This window comes from Saccostrea cucullata, unplaced genomic scaffold (genome assembly GCF_032062105.1).
Source record: "Saccostrea cucullata isolate Sc308-1 unplaced genomic scaffold, CSIRO_AGI_Scuc_v1 ctg13688, whole genome shotgun sequence".
Lineage (NCBI taxonomy): Eukaryota > Metazoa > Mollusca > Bivalvia > Ostreida > Ostreidae > Saccostrea > Saccostrea cuccullata.
The window spans coordinates 1-17,128 of NW_026920375.1; the positions used below are offsets into that span (position 1 = coordinate 1).

Here is a 17,128-nt window from a genome sequence, read left to right on the forward strand (position 1 = left end):
AACAAAATTTGAATCTACACTATCTGGGGATGCTTCCATATAAATATGAGCAATTGTGGCTTTGCTGTTCTTAAGAAGAAGATTTTTAAAGAATTTTCCTATATATTTTTATATAAAATTTTGGTCGGCCATTGTGGCCCCACCCTACTCCCGGGGATCATGATTTGAACATACTTGAATCTACACTACCTGGGATGCTTCATGTAAATATGAGCAATTATGGCTTTGCTGTTCTTGAGAAGAAGATTTTTAAAGAATTTTCCTATATTTTTCTGGTCGGCCATTGTGGCCCCGCCCTAACTCCGGGGGTCATGATTTGAACAAAATTTGAATCTACACTACCTGGGGATGCTTCCATATAAATATGAGCAATTATGGCTTTGCTGTTTTTAAGAAGAAGATTTTTGAAGAATTTTGATTGATTGATTGATTATTGTTTTTTAACGCTAAGTCGGCAATATTTCAGCCATATTTCGGCGGAAAATTTAAATATTGTATGAACGGTATGCGCTCACCTGAGCACTAAGGGTAGGAAAAAGTAGAAAATTGCTTTTTATTATGGCTTTGCTGTTCTTAAGAAGAAGATTATTAAAGAATTTTCCTATATATTTCTATATAAAATTTTGGTCGGCCATTGTGGCCCCGCCCTACCCCCGGGGGACATGATTTGAACAAACTCAAATCTACACTACCTGAGGATGTTTCACCATAAGTTTCATCTTTCCTGACACAGTGATTCTTGAGAAGAAGATTTTTAAAACATACCACCAAAATTTCACTAATTCTCAATTATCTCCCCTTGATTGAGGGCGTGGCCCTTTATTTGATAAACTTGAATCCCCTTCACCCAGAATGCTTTGTGGCAAGTTTGATTGAAATTGGTCCAGTGGTTCTTGAGAAGAAGTTGAAAATATGAAAAGTTTACAGACTGACAGACGGACAGACTCACTTGAGACAGCTCAGGGACTAAAAACGAATTTTGAAATGTGATCAGACAAGAACGCCCAAGGGCCACATCGCTCACCTGAGCAATTTGCTAGGAAAAAGCACATATAAGACACAGACAGAGTTTGATATAAAGTTTACTAAGTTAGAGGGGGGGGGGCTATGGAGAATTTTAATCTCCTAGGGGGTCATGGTTTGAACAAACATAAGAATCTACACTACCTGAGGATGATTCCATATAAATATCACTAAGCATGAATTTGAATGTGCACTTGAAAAGAAGATTTTAAAAGGTTATTTATTCCTATGTAAAACTTTTATCTGCCATTTTGGCCCCACCCTACTCCCGGGGGTCATGATTTGAACAAACATGAATTTACACTACCTGATGATGATTCCACATGAGTTTCATCTTTCCTGGCCCAGTGGTTCTTGAGAAGAAGATTTTAAAAGATTATTCCTATATGTTCCTATGTAAAACTGTGATCGGCCATTTTGGCCCCACCCTACCCCCGGGGTTCATGATTTGAACAAACTTGAATCTACACTACCTGGTGATGATTCCACATGAGTTTCATCTTTCCTGGCCCAGTGGTTCTTGAGAAGAAGATTTTTAAAGATTTTTCCTATATATTCCTATGTAAAACTTTGATTGGCCATTTTGGCCCCACCCTACCCCCAGGGGTCATGATTTGAACAAATTTGAATCTACACTACCTAGTGATGATTCCACATGAGTTTCAACTTTCCTGGCCCAGTGGTTCTTGAGAAGATTTTTAAAAATTTTTCCTATATATTCCATTTTGGCCCCACCCTACCCCCGGGGGTCATGATTTGAACAAACTTAAATCTACACTACCTGGTAATGATTCCACAAGAGTTTCATCTTTCCTGGCCCAGTGGTTCTTGAGAAGAAGATTTTTAAAGATTTTTCCTATATATTCCTATGTAAAACTTTGATCGGCCATTTTGGCCCCACCCTACCCTCGGGGGTCATGATTTGAACAATTTAGAATCTACACTTTACCAGGATGCTACCACATAAGTTTCAGCTTTTCTGGCCCAGTGGTTCTTGAGGAGAAGATTTTCAAAGATTTTTCCTATATATATCTATATCTATATAAAACTTTGATTCCCCGGGGGTCATGATTAGAACAATTTAGAATCTACACTACCTTAGGATGCTTCCACATAAGTTTCAGCTTTTCTGACCCAGTGGTTCTTGAGAAGAAGATTTTTTAATGACCCCACCCTATTTTTGTCTTTTATTGATTATCTCCCCATGTGAGGAGACTTGGCCCTTTATTTTAACAATTTAAATTTCCCTTTACCCAAGGATGCTTTGTACCAAGTTTGGTCAAAATTGGCCCAGTGGTTCTTGAGAAGAAGTCGAAAATGTGAAAAGTTTACGGACGGACAGAGAGACGGACGGACGACGGACAAAATGTGATCAGAAAAGCTCACTTGAGCCTTCGGCTCAGGTGAGCTAAAAATACTGCTTTTAGAATTGAGAAATGTATTTTTTCAGAGCTTGGGATTGTCCTCGCCTTGTACGCCTCCATTCTTCTTTATATAGGGATGAGTATCGCCAAAAATTCCGTATCACAATATATCACGATTTTTTCCCCAAAAAATATCACAATAATATCATGATATTTTTACAAGCAACTCTTACTTTAGATGGCATTATTTTTCTTAAAAATAGGCTAGAAAAACAAATTTTCACTTTTTTGAAATTTTTATCTACATAAAATTGTTCATGATTGGATGGTAAGGTGCCGTTTTTTCACCTTTTACAATTTTTTTAGGCTTTCCTTAATTCTTATTTGAAAGGTTATATAAATAAACAGGAGGCCCATGGGTCACATCGCTCACCTGAGCACTAAGGGTAGGAAAAAGTAGAAAATTGCTTTTTATTGTAAAGTTTAAATCCAAAAGTAGTCCCATGACCAATCATGGATTTGCTATTTTTTAGAAAATGATTTTTAAAGAATTTTCCTTTATATATCTTTAAAAATTTGGTCGGCCATTTTGGCCCCGCCCTACCCCCAGGGGTCATGATTTGAACAAACTTTCGTCGGCCTTACCCCCGGGGGTCATGATTTGAACAAACTTACACCACCTGAACATGCTTCCATATAAATATGAAGAATTATGGCTTTGTCATTCTTCAGAAGAAGATTTTTAAAGATTTTTCCTATATATTTCTATATAAAACTTTGGTCGGCCATTTTGGCCCCGCCCTACCCCCGGGGGTCATGATTTGAACAAACTTGAATCTACACTACCTGAGTATGCTTCCATATAAATATAATGAAGTATGGCTTTGACATTCTTGAGAAGAAGATTTTTAAAGATTTTTCCTATATATTTCTATGTAAAATTTAGGTCGGCCATTTTGGCCCCGCCCTACCTCCGGGGGTTACGATTTGAACAAACTTGAATCTACACTACCTGAGGATTGTTCTCCATACGTTTCATCTTTCCTGGCACAGTGGTTCTTGAGAAGAAGATTTTTAAAATATGCCACCAAATTTTCATTAATTCCAAATTATCTCCCCTTGTATGAGGGTGTGGCCCTTCATTTCAACAAACTTGAATTCCCTTCACCCAAGGATACTTTGTGGCAAGTTTGGTTGAAATTGGCCCAGCGGTTCTTGAGAAGATGTCAAAAATGTGAAAAGTTTACAGACAGACGGACGCCGGACAAAATGTGATTAGAAAAGCTCACTTGAGCTTTCAGCTCAGGTGAGCTAATAGCTTTTTCTGGACTTTGATATGTACCTAAATACCGGTATTTAGGTCTCCGCAACACAATACGTACAGTGTATTACCTCCTCCCCCCCCCCCCCCCAAAAAAAACAAAAAAACAAAATTGAGATATACCGGATTATTGATAAAATCACATATCCTTAAATTTGTAATAAATTTATTTTTATTGTTTATTTTAGATTTTTATTACTTGTTTGGTGTTTGTTTATTTACTTTTGCTTGTCAAAAAATTATGAGACTTATGCCCCCCCCCCCCCCCCCTACTGTGAGATTTGATGCCCCCCCCCCCCCTTAAAAAAAAATATTGGGTGTATGTGCTTACATAATCCCCTATACCTTTTTAAAAATTATCATAGGTCCTCACTCATAAATTAATACTATACTAATTCATTCCTACTATAGCTACATATTTTTGTCCCAGCTGCAAAAAGCCATACTAAGGAATTGGAAAGGTTTTATTTTTCTATTATTTCTGTTGCCATGGGAACAGGAATCCATAGCAACTAATGAAATAATCACCGGTTTCAGTTTGCAGACACATTTATGCATGACTTTCAGAAAATTTCAAGATAATATTCTTGGCAAAACTATTTTAAGCATAAATGGAATGTCTATTCAAAAGGAGATTTACTGGCATTTTTGAACAAATATTGGGTTTGTTGAAAATCGGAAAAAAAATGATGTTTGGACAAATATATTTTTCTAGAGTTTTGATATATCAAAAGGCACATTATAAATAACAATATTCCACTTGAATAATTTCTGTTGCAATTTGTTTGAGGTTTGGGTGTTTTTGAGCTAGATTGACTGGACTATTGGGTTATTTTGACCGTAGTTTTAAACAAATTTCAGGCAACTGCAAGTCCTTATTTTGAGAGATATCAATGTTAAATTTTATGACTTGAATGTAGATCTGCAGCTATTTTGGGAGATTATTTTATTGCAACCTAATTTGTAACATTTACAGGTTGTTATAGTTAATTCATTTTGTTTTCCGCTTGATTTCTGGTACTTAGTTTTTTCCAGTTAGCCCCCCTCTTCTCTTTTAAATTCTTTTTCAAAGTCATTTTTAATTTCTCCCTCTAATCTTGAAAGTTAACATTCCTTAAGGTCAAGATCTAGTAAATGAATTTAGAATGAATTTTCAGTGCTAAATCCATTATGACGTTATAATCACTTTCCACTTTCTTTTTCCTGTACTTTACGTCTCTAATAGAATTATATAGAAAATAAAGTATTTTCATGGAATTCAATTTAAAATCACATGAAAAGTAGTCCCGATGCCTATTAAATTTAACAATATTTTAAAGTAGATACTAAAAACATACATATAACCGTTTTCTGAAACTGTAGGCAATCTGGATACATTTTCTTTGCCTGATATGGAATAAACCCATTTTCAATACTTGTTTTCTTAATTTTTCATTGAAAATGACAGTTTAAAATATGGTTTTTCATCTTGTTTTTCAGAGGACAGCCTAGGTCCACAACTTGGTATTTATTTATATTATTACATATTTTTGAGAACTGTAAATATTTTGGTAAATTTTTATAAATTTACTTGAGTTTATATGAATATGGTGAAATAAGAGTTATTTCCCTTTGATAATATTCATGAAGTCATAATGAGTAAATTAATAGAAATATCAGTGTAATATAGATTTTATGCTAATGGAATAATTTGTGATAAATATATATCTATGTTAATGTTATGAAATATTTATTATGTTTACATGTTTTGTAGGGTTGTTTATCCACCTATAATTATACTTTCACATATTAAAAAGAACCCTCAACAACACAACCTGAGTTTTTGGAAATTTGGGAAAACCCGGTTACAAATCTACAGTGGAAGAAACAATTCAAGTATACATGTACACACACTCAACTAATTAATGCAATGCAAAGGTGATTGATGTACCAGATACACTGGACTGTGAATCTGTGATGATACTTATATTCAATGTCTGGTTTTCCAAACGATTAAAAGATAATTTTCTATGCTTTTCTATGATTTGTAGTCTTTTGGGTTCATGTCCACGAGAAGCTCCGACCGAGTTTCCGTATTTTTGTACACATGCATAGAACTATGCCAGGTTTCGAAGCAGTATGAAACAAAAAGAAATTTATTAATGTCAATGACCAACATTACATCATTGTAAAACAATACAAAGGTATAAGTAAACTATTTTTAGTTTATTACCGCGTGCGCGTCGTCTGCTTTGTAAAATGTTTAAATCCAATCTAATCCGTCATAATTAATGCATATCAATAGTAAAAACAGCGTTAAAATGGTTAAGAACAATGCATAAATCGAAAATCATACGATTTTGAAAGTTACAAAACAACATTTTATGTATTTTATTGCAAGCAGTTGTTATGCGTCTTTCCCTTCGAAAGGTTCAGGAGAAAGAAATGTGAAGAACAAACCCGACCTTTTATATACTACACTTGATATGTCAATCAAACCCGACCCTTAAAAGCCAACGTTCAAATAATAAATACTTGGGACCTATAAACTAGTATATAGGTCCCTTCAAATATACTTTTCTCGTAAAATAAAGGCATCTATTTTGTATAAACAAATAGATGATAATATGTTGACGGTGCGACCGTTAGAGCGAGCGCAAACTCTTCTATTTGTTTTAATTTAGATCGGGCTCGTCAAACTGCACGTGACATTTGGTGCGTGTAGACTCTGACGTCACATGACGTCGTATGTAAGTTACAAATACCAAGAAAAAACTGAACAGTTATTAAAAAGTTAATGGAAAAAGTTACGTTTACTATTTATCTTCAATATGTATCCAACTAATCAAGGCAAGTAAACTTTTTGTTGAACATTTGCCGTCATTCTCGCGAGAACGCAACTTTACTAAGTGATGCATTGTAGGTCAGAATTACTGCGGCAAAAAATTTTAAAGAATGAATGTGCAGTAGTCCGAATTTTCTCTTCGCCCAGGCGTTGTCGTTAGAGCTCGCAGTTACCCCCCGTTCACACATAGACGCCGCTTCTACTACGATCAAAGTGTGGTCAAAAGCGTGGCCGATCGTGACAAATCGCAGGAGGAACGTCGTGGGGTCGTCAGAAGCGTAGTATGATCGCAGTAGAGTCTTCATGATCGGAGAGCTCTACGCTCTCACCACGCTTATTTTGAACATGTTCAAAACAAGCGCAGCGGGATCGTGACCAACAAGAATCGGGGAGAAGTCGTAAAAAGGGCGTAGTAGAAGCGCCGTAATCGTACAAGCAGCGCGGAAGCATCGTAGAGAGATCTTCATGATCGTAGTAAAAGCGCTGTGAGAGCGTAGGAACATACCAAGCACGCTAATACAACGCTCCCTCTACGTTCGTACTACGTTCTCACTACGATATCTCTACGTGCCTGAAGATCCTTCGAAGACCTACAATGACCTTACGCCGATCATATCACGACCTATCAGACAAGAGTTTGTTCTTATACCGCTAATATTTGACCAATCATCATCTGTTAACTACATGAAAAGGGTGACACTATACTTAATGATCATTTACATTTGAGCATTTTCACATCTTGTTACAGTTATAATAATTGAAAATGCCCTAAACCATGTGATAAAGGCCGGAAAAAAAACTGCGGTCGCAAAATATGTATCATCGCTAAAATTGTACTACAAAAATCTGCAGTTTCAAGATATATTTACATCATCACCAAAATCGTATTAGAAGCGTAATGCAATCGTAATATGATCGGCACCACCGTAGCGACATCGCGGTACAGTCATCTAGGTCTGTGTAGCGTCGTAGTATGGTCTTCAATGTCGTAGTGGCAGCGTAGCGTAAACGCACTAAACACGGCTGCTTGTCGGCAACGGTCTGCGTAACATCGTAGTAGAAGCTTGTTAGCAGCGCGTTTGAGGTAGGGACATCGTAGTACGGTCGTAACGAAGACCATAATTTGCCAAATTGCTCTGTTTTGACGCCGATCGGCTGCTATCTGCCCCGACCTAAAAAATTTTCAGATCGTGGCTTGATCGGGATGATCGCCGTAGAGTCGCAGCTCTGTGTGAACGGGGGTTTACGAGCGTCGCTATTAATAGCAACCATTGATTATTTTAGTTTATTTTGAGTCGATAAAACGTTTAAGCAAGAGAAAAAAAAATGAATTTTTTTTAAAAGATTAGAGCTACCTGCATTCGACTCAAAGCTATTGAAAACATTGATTATGCACCGACTTTCTCTAGTGTGAAAACACAGTTACAACTTGGAATGCAGCTTTCATAATGAGAAAATGTTGTTAGAAATCAATTTGAAGCTCTTTTCATTTTGCGAAATAGAAAAAAAAAACGATAAACAATAATGTTAATAAATGGTTTAATCGGTCGGTGAATACTCCGAATAAACAGAACAACAAAACGCATTTACAAACTTTCCAAATCTCATCTTTGAGAAACTGTATAGAAAACTGTGATCATTCAAGAGAAAAAGATGCAATAACATGATAACAGTTTTATCAATATCAATAGTTTATAATTAGCCATATATCACTATTGCCTTAAAATGCTTGTTATATTCTCCCTCACTTCGTGCGTCCAAATATAAATTAATGAAGTGCTAAATGAATAAAACACAACACATGTTAAGTAGGAACGCTGCTCGCTAGTGCTTTTATTCAATTCTAATACATAACCACTTTATGAAACCAACTGTATTGCCCAACTTCATTACACTCCATTGCATTACTATCCTCCATATGTCTTACAATCTTTAAATCATAGCGAGCAAGCTTAGGGTGCCGTGCTACCGCATGGCCTTACTATTTATACCTTATATAACCACGTGATTTCAGAAGAAAGCTTTTCGAACACATACCGCACATAATTTTAAGTTTCTTAATAAGCAAAAAATATAGTAATTTTATAACTTCTGCCAATCTAGGCTAACAATATAATAATATAACAATAACTTATTTACAAATTAACAACAAAATTAAATTGAAACTCGAGCTGTTTTGATGTAGAAGTACATGAGATATCAGTTTATATTAATGGCGCACAGTAGACATAGGATAAACGACAGACAAGAAGTAAGAACACAACCATGATGTGACAGAACATTTCCTAAAAATCTCCATGAATGAAGCATCAAATTCACAATTCTACGTCTTTGGCACTTGTACAAAATGCCAAAGCAAAAGGCAACAGTTTCAAATGGAAAACAAGGATACCAAACCAGTACCAATTTCCACCCAGCATGGCCCAATCCCCATAGTATAGGTCATTATAACATACAAGTGAAATAAAAGAGATAATCTAATAACAAATGAATCTTGGCAAAAATCCCTGGATAAGAAATCCTGCGGCACTATATAATATGTATGATTTAATTCAGTGACAATGGATATATGCAAAGTAAAACGTTCCACAAAATATGGAATAACATTTGAGCAATATTTACAAAGTTATGGCAAACACTTATTAGCTTTCAACAAAAGCTATTCATTAAATAAATGAATACTGATTAATAATGAGATCATATTTGTTAAAACTGACATAAAACATACATTTACACCAGAACATTTGAGCTTTGACTCGCTATAATTAGAATTGGCAGGGAATATTGGAGTTCTCCGGTTCCTGATATCAACTGAACTCCTACTGGTTTCAGGTCATTGCTAGGCAAAGTTGAATTTGTTGTAGCCGTCGAAGTGGGGACTACTGTCACAATGTGTTCTGTTTTACCACACAAAGGCAGGTTTGTAGAGCCTGAAATAAACAGTACTCCTTCCTAATTTTCCTTATTATTCTTTGTACCTTTGATCAAATTAGTGAATTAAAGTTATGGGGTTTTTAGTAGATTGATAGCTACTTTTAATTTAATAATCAAAGTCCATGCCTTTTACATTGTAGTTGGTAATGAAATGTAAATCATTGGTTTCACTAGCAGTTAAAGTTAAAACAGTCCAATAAGTTTTTCGAATTCTCTTTCACTTAAAATTGAGTGTGTCAAAAATATGTTTTAAAACTAATTTGATGAAAACATATACATGTATACGAATTAAGATACGCCAGGAAAGATTTCTATACGAGAAACACCAATACATGACATTTATTTTAAATATTCATTTTGAATTCGACGTGAAATACGTACCAAAATTCTCAGAGTTTACTGCATCCTTACTACATTTGTAGGCATACTGCTTATTTTCACTATAAGTGACGCATTCCATTTTTGTCCTGTCACAGTCTTGTAAAGCAGTAAAAATTGTGGCATTTTGTACTCTATCACATATTCTCACCATCTATGTGTAACATTAGAAAAAAAATTCTTTTTTAAAATTATTTATTTTACTTTAAATTATTAAAAGAATGTAAAATAATGCTAAGAAAAAAAAATTTTTTTAAAGTAAATTTAGTGCCTTTTGCATGTGATTCTCACAAAACATTCCGGTATAACCAGGTAGACAATCACACTGTATATTGGGAGCCATCACATTTCCTGTTATGTTACAATTTAAACCGCCACCATTGATACACGGTCCCTTGTTGTTAAGGCTGTGTTTCTCACAATCTGAACCTGGTTATATATAACTAAGTTACATGTACAGCTCAACGCACTTTTTAAACTCACATGGTTTTTCGCACAAATTAAAGTCACATTTTTCTTGCAATAAAATTTAAAATTATCGACCTTCAGTACGATACATAACCCTTATATTATTAAGTATATTATGTTAAAGGCGCATATTCTCTAAAATCATTATCTTAAGTTTCTAAAAACTCAATCTTTAAAAATGGAATTTGTTTATAAATTGTGTGATGTTACATGTGTATGATTCTACTGTAGGTGTTTACAAATGAATTAATCAAGCTTTCTTGTTACTATTTATTTGAAATGCTCAAATTGATTTCTTACAATTGAGTACTTTTCTAATTACTTTGCACATTTTCCATACTTGTCTTGGTTTTGTCGAAATACAGCACCGAAAAATGACAAAACTGCATAAAGAAACCATTCAAAGGATAGGGTAAGAAAGTATTGTTTATCTTTTAACATAGTAAATTGTTAGTTTTGAAAAGAAAATTCTTTTACATTCACGGTCTGAAACATTGAAATTTTGCTTTGGAAAGTATCTTTCATGATGCTAGATTTCAGAAAGTTAACCTGAAAAAATACCATAATTTTAACATGGAAAGCAGTCGAACAGATGAGAAATATTACTATCATCTTGCATCTTAGTGTCATATTCATCTACAGAGAATGCATAAGTTACATGAACAGTATTCTTTATCAAGCAAAGGCAAATATATGCTTTAAAATGAACTGATACAAAAAACGGCTGCATTTTACGAGATACCATGAAAAAGCATTTGGAAACTGTCATATTCTATCATCCAAGAGCATATAAAAATCTTACCAATTATTTTGTTTGAATAATGTTTAAAGTAATGGAATAAGATCAAAATTAAGTTATAAATCACTTTAGAAACATATTTTGTTGTCACGTTACACAATTTTGCATTATAAGAATGTGACCTTAATTTGTGCAAAAAACCATGTTTAAAAAGTGCGTTGAGCTGTATGTATAGTTATATAATTGTATAATAATTAAACATTCAATTAATTGATGTTTTCTTAAAGAAAAATCATAATAAGTTAGATACTGTATAAATTCAGGTTAGAAATTTGGTTAAAAGATTGCAGACTATAAATTCTCTGCTCATTCTCTTACAATTAAGACTCATAACACTGTCTGATTTCTCATTGGAAGGACAAGCCGTATGATCGTGGTGTACTGCTTCCCAAACGTTATGAAATGTACAGACGCACTCCGGTTTGATGTATACGTCACTGTTACCACACTGTAAAGCTTTTTGTCCTGCATGTGGAATTTTGAATATCATGTAAAGAATGTTAAAAGATAATGTACAATGATCATTCTTTAAATCCAGTAAACAAAACAAATCGTGAAACAAGGAAAAGAAATTCATTTCTCTAGTAGTTACATGTATATACATAGAAATAAGACAAATGCACATGAATCGAACATACTAGTATACAAAAAAATTTTAGCTCACTTGAGCTAACGAATGTTTGAAAAGGAAAATGACACATAATTTTGAGAACTGACTTCTCTCTTAAATATATATGTGTATTAGATTAAACTTTAAAAAAATATTTCTTATATTTTATTAAAGTAACCATTTATAATATTACCTAGATGATATTTAAAGATGATGTTTTTAATGTGTGAAGAGGGAATTAATGCTCTATACTGAGCAATATTTCAGCGAATTTGGAAATCAGAATACAGTAATAGAAAACAAAAACTTTTTTTTTATTTTGCTAATATATCTATAAAAGGAGTTCATGGAAATACAGGATAAAATTTAAAGAGAAACAAACTTAATACCTACTAACCTTGCCACTGAGGGCTATTTTGACGACATTCCTCGTCGTTGTTTTTAAGGAAAGCTGGAACTGAACAAAATTAATACAGTACAAACACTTTTTCTAATGAAATATAAAATGATAGAACGAAGGATATGCAATGAAAGTGTAGTACTTGTGCTAGAATTTATGGACTTTGTTTTATATCTTTACGAGTGTGAAACACGAGTAAAGATCTAAAAAATATGTTGGTGAGTTCTCAAGTAAAACTTCATAATTTGATATTTAAAAAATTCAGCTTTATAAATTCTCATAACGTGCTAAAAAGTATTTACCTGGTGGGTAATTAAGCCCTTGTTTATCTTGTATTATGATACATTTCACTGGTCCATCTGTAAAATATTTTTTTTTTTTAAAATGCCAAGCCAATGTGTTAAGTACATCAAAATTGTAATGCAAAAATTTCTTGACATTAGACATAGTATTTAACTTAAATATACAACTTGAATTATTATTATCTAATGCTACCATTTGAAAAATAATTCAAAAGACCTCATACATAATTGAAAAATAAAGAACCATAAAAGACTGATTCCATTCAAATCAAATGAATAAAATAAATTTTAACAATACAATTGTACTAACGTAGGATGTTAATATATTATACCTAAGGTTGGCATGGAATAAACATAAGACGTAAAAATATACACCAGAGCAACAGTGATCGACATTACTTCTATTTAATTATTACTGAAAACAAAAAGAAAAAAGATTAAAATATTTTAAAATATGTATTAATCATCAATTCATTCAGAAACACGAACTTGTTAAATTTTAAAAGAAAGATTGTAAAAGTACTTACATAAGTAATCTTCATAACCATGATTCATATCTAAAAGAAGAAAAAAAAGTTTATTTTGTCCACTTCTCTCCAGATATTGTAAACTTTAAAGTTAATCTATATTACCAATTTATGAAAAACACAAAACATTATTTTTATTGTTCACATATTACAGGAGATTTGAATTGATTCTGATTTCTTTCCTCTCTATCTACTCTCAAATGTATATTTCTGTTGTTTATAATTATGCTTCTTTTGAGAGAATCACAACATTGAAAGATTTACTTCTTTGTTTATTTGTTTGTATACGTTCGTGTTCAAAATTTTCACTCATCCCAGCTAACACAAAAACATTTTTAAAATGTTTTTAAAACATTTTCAAAATGTTGCGAAAACATTTTAAAAAATGTTTTAATCACGTGATTTTGTATGGTTTTTTAAACGTTTTTAAAACATTTTAGTGAAATATTTCAGCAAAATGTTGTTAGAACATTTTCTAAAAATGTTGCAAAAACATTTTCAATAATGTTTTAATCACGTGAATTTGTATGGTTTTTTAAACGTTTTTAAAACATTTTAGTGAAATATTTCAGCAAATGTTTCCGGAACATTTTCTTAAAATGTCACAAAAACATTTTACAACAATGTTTTAATCACGTAATTTTGTATGGTTTTTTAAATGTTTTTAAAACATTTTACAAAATATTTCAACAAATGTTATCATAACATTGTTTTTAAATGTAACAAAAACAATTTAAAAAAATGTTTTATTCACTTTTAATTTGTTTGGTTTTTCAAACGTTTTCAAAACATTCAAGTCGAGGTTACAAAAGTATTTTTCCTGAATTTTTACTTTATCTCATTAAATAATGAAATATTTATATTTTAAAAGAAATAAACACAAATTATATTTAATTTTTGAACCTTTAATACAAACCCATATTCAATTTGTTAATCACATTTAAATTCCATTCTCGGTACAAGTTTTAATTTATTTTCTTTCAAGTCACCGGGTTTTTAAAGGTTGAAAACGGCGTCTAATCCATTCACTGAATTTTAAAAGAACAGAATCACAGAAATCCTATGTTCACTGTATACATGGTATAGGTAGAACAGAGCGGCGGATCTATAAGACTTAGTTAGAATCACATACACTGAAAAGGCTGATAAGATACTGCCCCTCGGAGAGAATAGCACAATCTGTAAAGATAAGGAAAATTGTGTTTGTATCAGCGTTATACATCTTTTGTATCTTAAGAAGATCGATGAAAATAATTACAAAAAATATTTTAAATAATTATATCAAATTTAAGTTCTTTCCTCATTTGCATTGAAAAAAGCAGAAAAATAATTACTATGACAATATTATTGAAGAGTAATAGTATTTACGTACACCTTTGCCTTCACCAAAGGCGGGTCTTTTGAATGTGGGAATTTGAAAATACGGATGATGCAACCAACACCATGCTGTAAAGAAATTTCATTTTTAAATCAACATATTGTTTGATGATTAACATTTCACAAAGACAACGAATACTTGAATCAAGGATATAATTGTGTTGCCCTAAGAATGAAATATTCAAATCAAATGCATGTATATAACCTTAACGCTTTGTCATTGCTACATACATTTGTACAAAGTTATTGATCATACACTGGTAGTATAAGTCATTTTAAATGATCTTTTAAAGTCTATGTCAAAGGAATAATTCTTACCATTCAAAGTTAATAAATCCCGAGGTTATTATTGTGGTTTATATGGTGCAAAGTCTTCGCATTCAAATCGGCACGGAGTAAGCGCGCACATCTTGTTTACCAGAATTCAAAATTTGGCCTAGATAAGCAGCAAACCACTATACTCTGTAACGCGCTGCCCAGCAGGAGAATTGCATAAGAGGTTATCATGACACTGAAACTGACCAGTGTGCCAATCCCTATCTAATGCCTCAGAGTAAAATTCTGGGAGTGGATCACAGATTTGATGAAGAACATTTTTTTTTAAAAAAGACATTAAGAGTTTTATTTAATGCTTATGATTTTATACATTTATTTATATTTTAATTTTTTTTGTTTGCCTATCCTTTCATTTATTGATTTTTTGATATGTTTAATCAAAGGACTTTATATAAATTATGTCTGTTTAAACAATAAGCCAAAACTAGAAATCATTATAAAATACCGGAAAAAATCTTTCAATTAAAAAAATTACTACAACTCCTCATTTTAACACTATTCTTTCTATATATGCTTTTTTTCTTCATAAACTAAATTTTAGAAAAATCGCAATAATACATTATTTGAATGTTTTAAGAACATTTTGAAAATAACAGCAGCAATGAAAAATGAAGTCTTTAAAAAAAAGAAAATACATTAAATTGAATGTTCTAAAATCATTCTCACAACATACTCTTGAAGTTACTAAATGAATTAAACTGTGCTGCAATTACATAAATGTTTCAGAAACATTTTGAAAATGTTTCCAAAAAATGTCAAAACTATAATTAAAATTTTTCAATTGTAGTGAAAATAATTATTTTAGTTAATGTTTTAAATAAACATTTTCACTGCCTAGGCCGAAAAATATCCGGAATTGAATGTTTTTAACTAACAGCGATATTAAGAATGTTTTAAAAATATTTTTAAAATGTTTCTTACAAATGTTTTAGAAACGTATATGCAATGTTTCCGATTTACAGAAAAAGAATGAATCATTTCATGTTTTAAGAACGTTTTTAAAACGTTTTATAAGATCTTTGATATTTGGAAGCTATAAAAACCCTTCAATGAATTAAAAATGTTTCAAAAACATTTTGACAACGTTCCTTCCAAATGTTTCAGAGACGTATTTATGCAATGTTTCAGATTTATGGATAAGGAATGTTTCATTTCATGTTTTAAGAACGTTTTTAAAACGTAATATAAAAATCTTTGATATTTGAAATCTAAACATACCTTTTGAAACATTTTTAAAACGTTTCAAAAATATTTTAGAAAAATATTCCAAAAGGATTTCTGAAAACATTTTTAAAATGTTTTTAAAATGTTATAATGAGAAGAGGAAATGTTTTAAAAACATTTTTAAAATGTTTAGTCTGAAATGTTTCGTAAAAACCTTTTTACAACACCAATAAAATGTTTTGAAAATGTTTTGTGCTACCTGGGATATAGACGCCACCATTGCCTTTGCATAAAGGGACATTAAACACGGAGTAATTTTATTTCGTGTCGGAACCTACTGCGACGCGGGACCTCGGATTATTCGGTCTCATCCGAATGAACCGGTCTCCACGACCCACAGTGGAATTCGAACCCGCGATCAACTCAGGACCCACTCCGCGACTCTAGAGCAGACGCTTTTACATCTTCAATTAATTAGATTAGCGATAATTAATTCGTTTAATTCTGCAGTATGCAATTTACAAAAACATGACAGACCGGTGGAATATTTTTATTAAGCTTTGAAACTATTACCATATCGTTTCATTTTGTTTTTAGATAAATTATGATAAACATTTTTAAAAACAGGACCACAATAATTTACAGTTGTAAATGCTAGTACTATGTGAATTGAAGGTAAGCACAGGATTTTCCCCCCTCTTTTTCATATGAATGTTTTTGAATAAAAAAAATCCCCCTTATCTGCTAAATCTCCTTATCTCCTTTAAATAAATTTCATAGATACATGTATAATATCTTCCATTCATAAATGTTTATATTGATATATTTACTTTAAAGATAATATCATTGAATGGAAACAATATTGTCAACTAAAAGGATTAGTCATCAGCATGCAAAATTGACAAATTTATATTTATTACACGTTCAATGAGAACTGCAAAGCAAACATCAAACTGAAAATACAAAGAAATTTTAATACTTACCTGTTTCAGATTTGCAAATTTACCTTTATCTTCATTAAAAAAAAAGTTGCACAACTATAATTTACAACATAAAAAACTGGCAATTCTCCAGTGATCTATAGGTTTAGATATTATCTTGCAACCATAGGTATGCATATTATAATACTGATAGGTGTTAGTTTCCATAAAGTGAAAGAAAGCAAATTATATTTTACTCGCTTAAACTTATTGACCGCAAAATATTTATGAATGTCACATTTGAAAATATTTAATTCTTTTTTAATAACACTGCAGTGTATTACTTAAATATCGGTAACTTTCTTGCAGTGGTAATCATGC

General features: G+C 32.1%; 1 protein-coding gene and 1 long non-coding RNA gene across 2 annotated transcripts; both read right to left on the bottom strand.

Moving 5' to 3' along the window:
• Nucleotides 1-8,054: 8,054 nt before the first annotated feature.
• LOC134247744 (uncharacterized) lies at nucleotides 8,055-13,086 on the bottom strand. Its single transcript, XM_062730121.1, has 8 exons — nucleotides 12,951-13,086; nucleotides 12,756-12,838; nucleotides 12,424-12,480; nucleotides 12,119-12,178; nucleotides 11,430-11,576; nucleotides 10,116-10,273; nucleotides 9,848-9,998; nucleotides 8,055-9,462 (listed from the first exon to the last, which is right to left on the bottom strand). The coding sequence occupies exons 2-8, from the start codon at nucleotides 12,817-12,819 to the stop codon at nucleotides 9,263-9,265; spliced, it is 837 nt and encodes a 278-aa protein (XP_062586105.1). The 5' UTR covers nucleotides 12,820-12,838; nucleotides 12,951-13,086; the 3' UTR covers nucleotides 8,055-9,262.
• A 626-nt stretch (nucleotides 13,087-13,712) lies between these two features.
• LOC134247750 (uncharacterized) lies at nucleotides 13,713-15,123 on the bottom strand. Its single transcript, XR_009987921.1, has 3 exons — nucleotides 14,646-15,123; nucleotides 14,323-14,396; nucleotides 13,713-14,129 (listed from the first exon to the last, which is right to left on the bottom strand). It is a non-coding gene; the product is annotated as an uncharacterized LOC134247750 (long non-coding RNA).
• Nucleotides 15,124-17,128: the final 2,005 nt, after the last annotated feature.

Excerpts from the sequence above, each read along its gene's own strand:
- LOC134247744 (XM_062730121.1), bottom strand. The coding sequence starts at position 12,819 with ATGTCGATCACTGTTGCTCTGGTGTATATTTTTACGTCTTATGTTTAT. Across the intron at positions 12,179-12,423 it reads AGGGCTTAATTACCCACCAG|TTCCAGCTTTCCTTAAAAAC; the intron begins GTAAATACTTTT and ends AATTTTGTTCAG. Across the intron at positions 9,463-9,847 it reads AGTAAACTCTGAGAATTTTG|GCTCTACAAACCTGCCTTTG; the intron begins GTACGTATTTCA and ends TGTTTATTTCAG.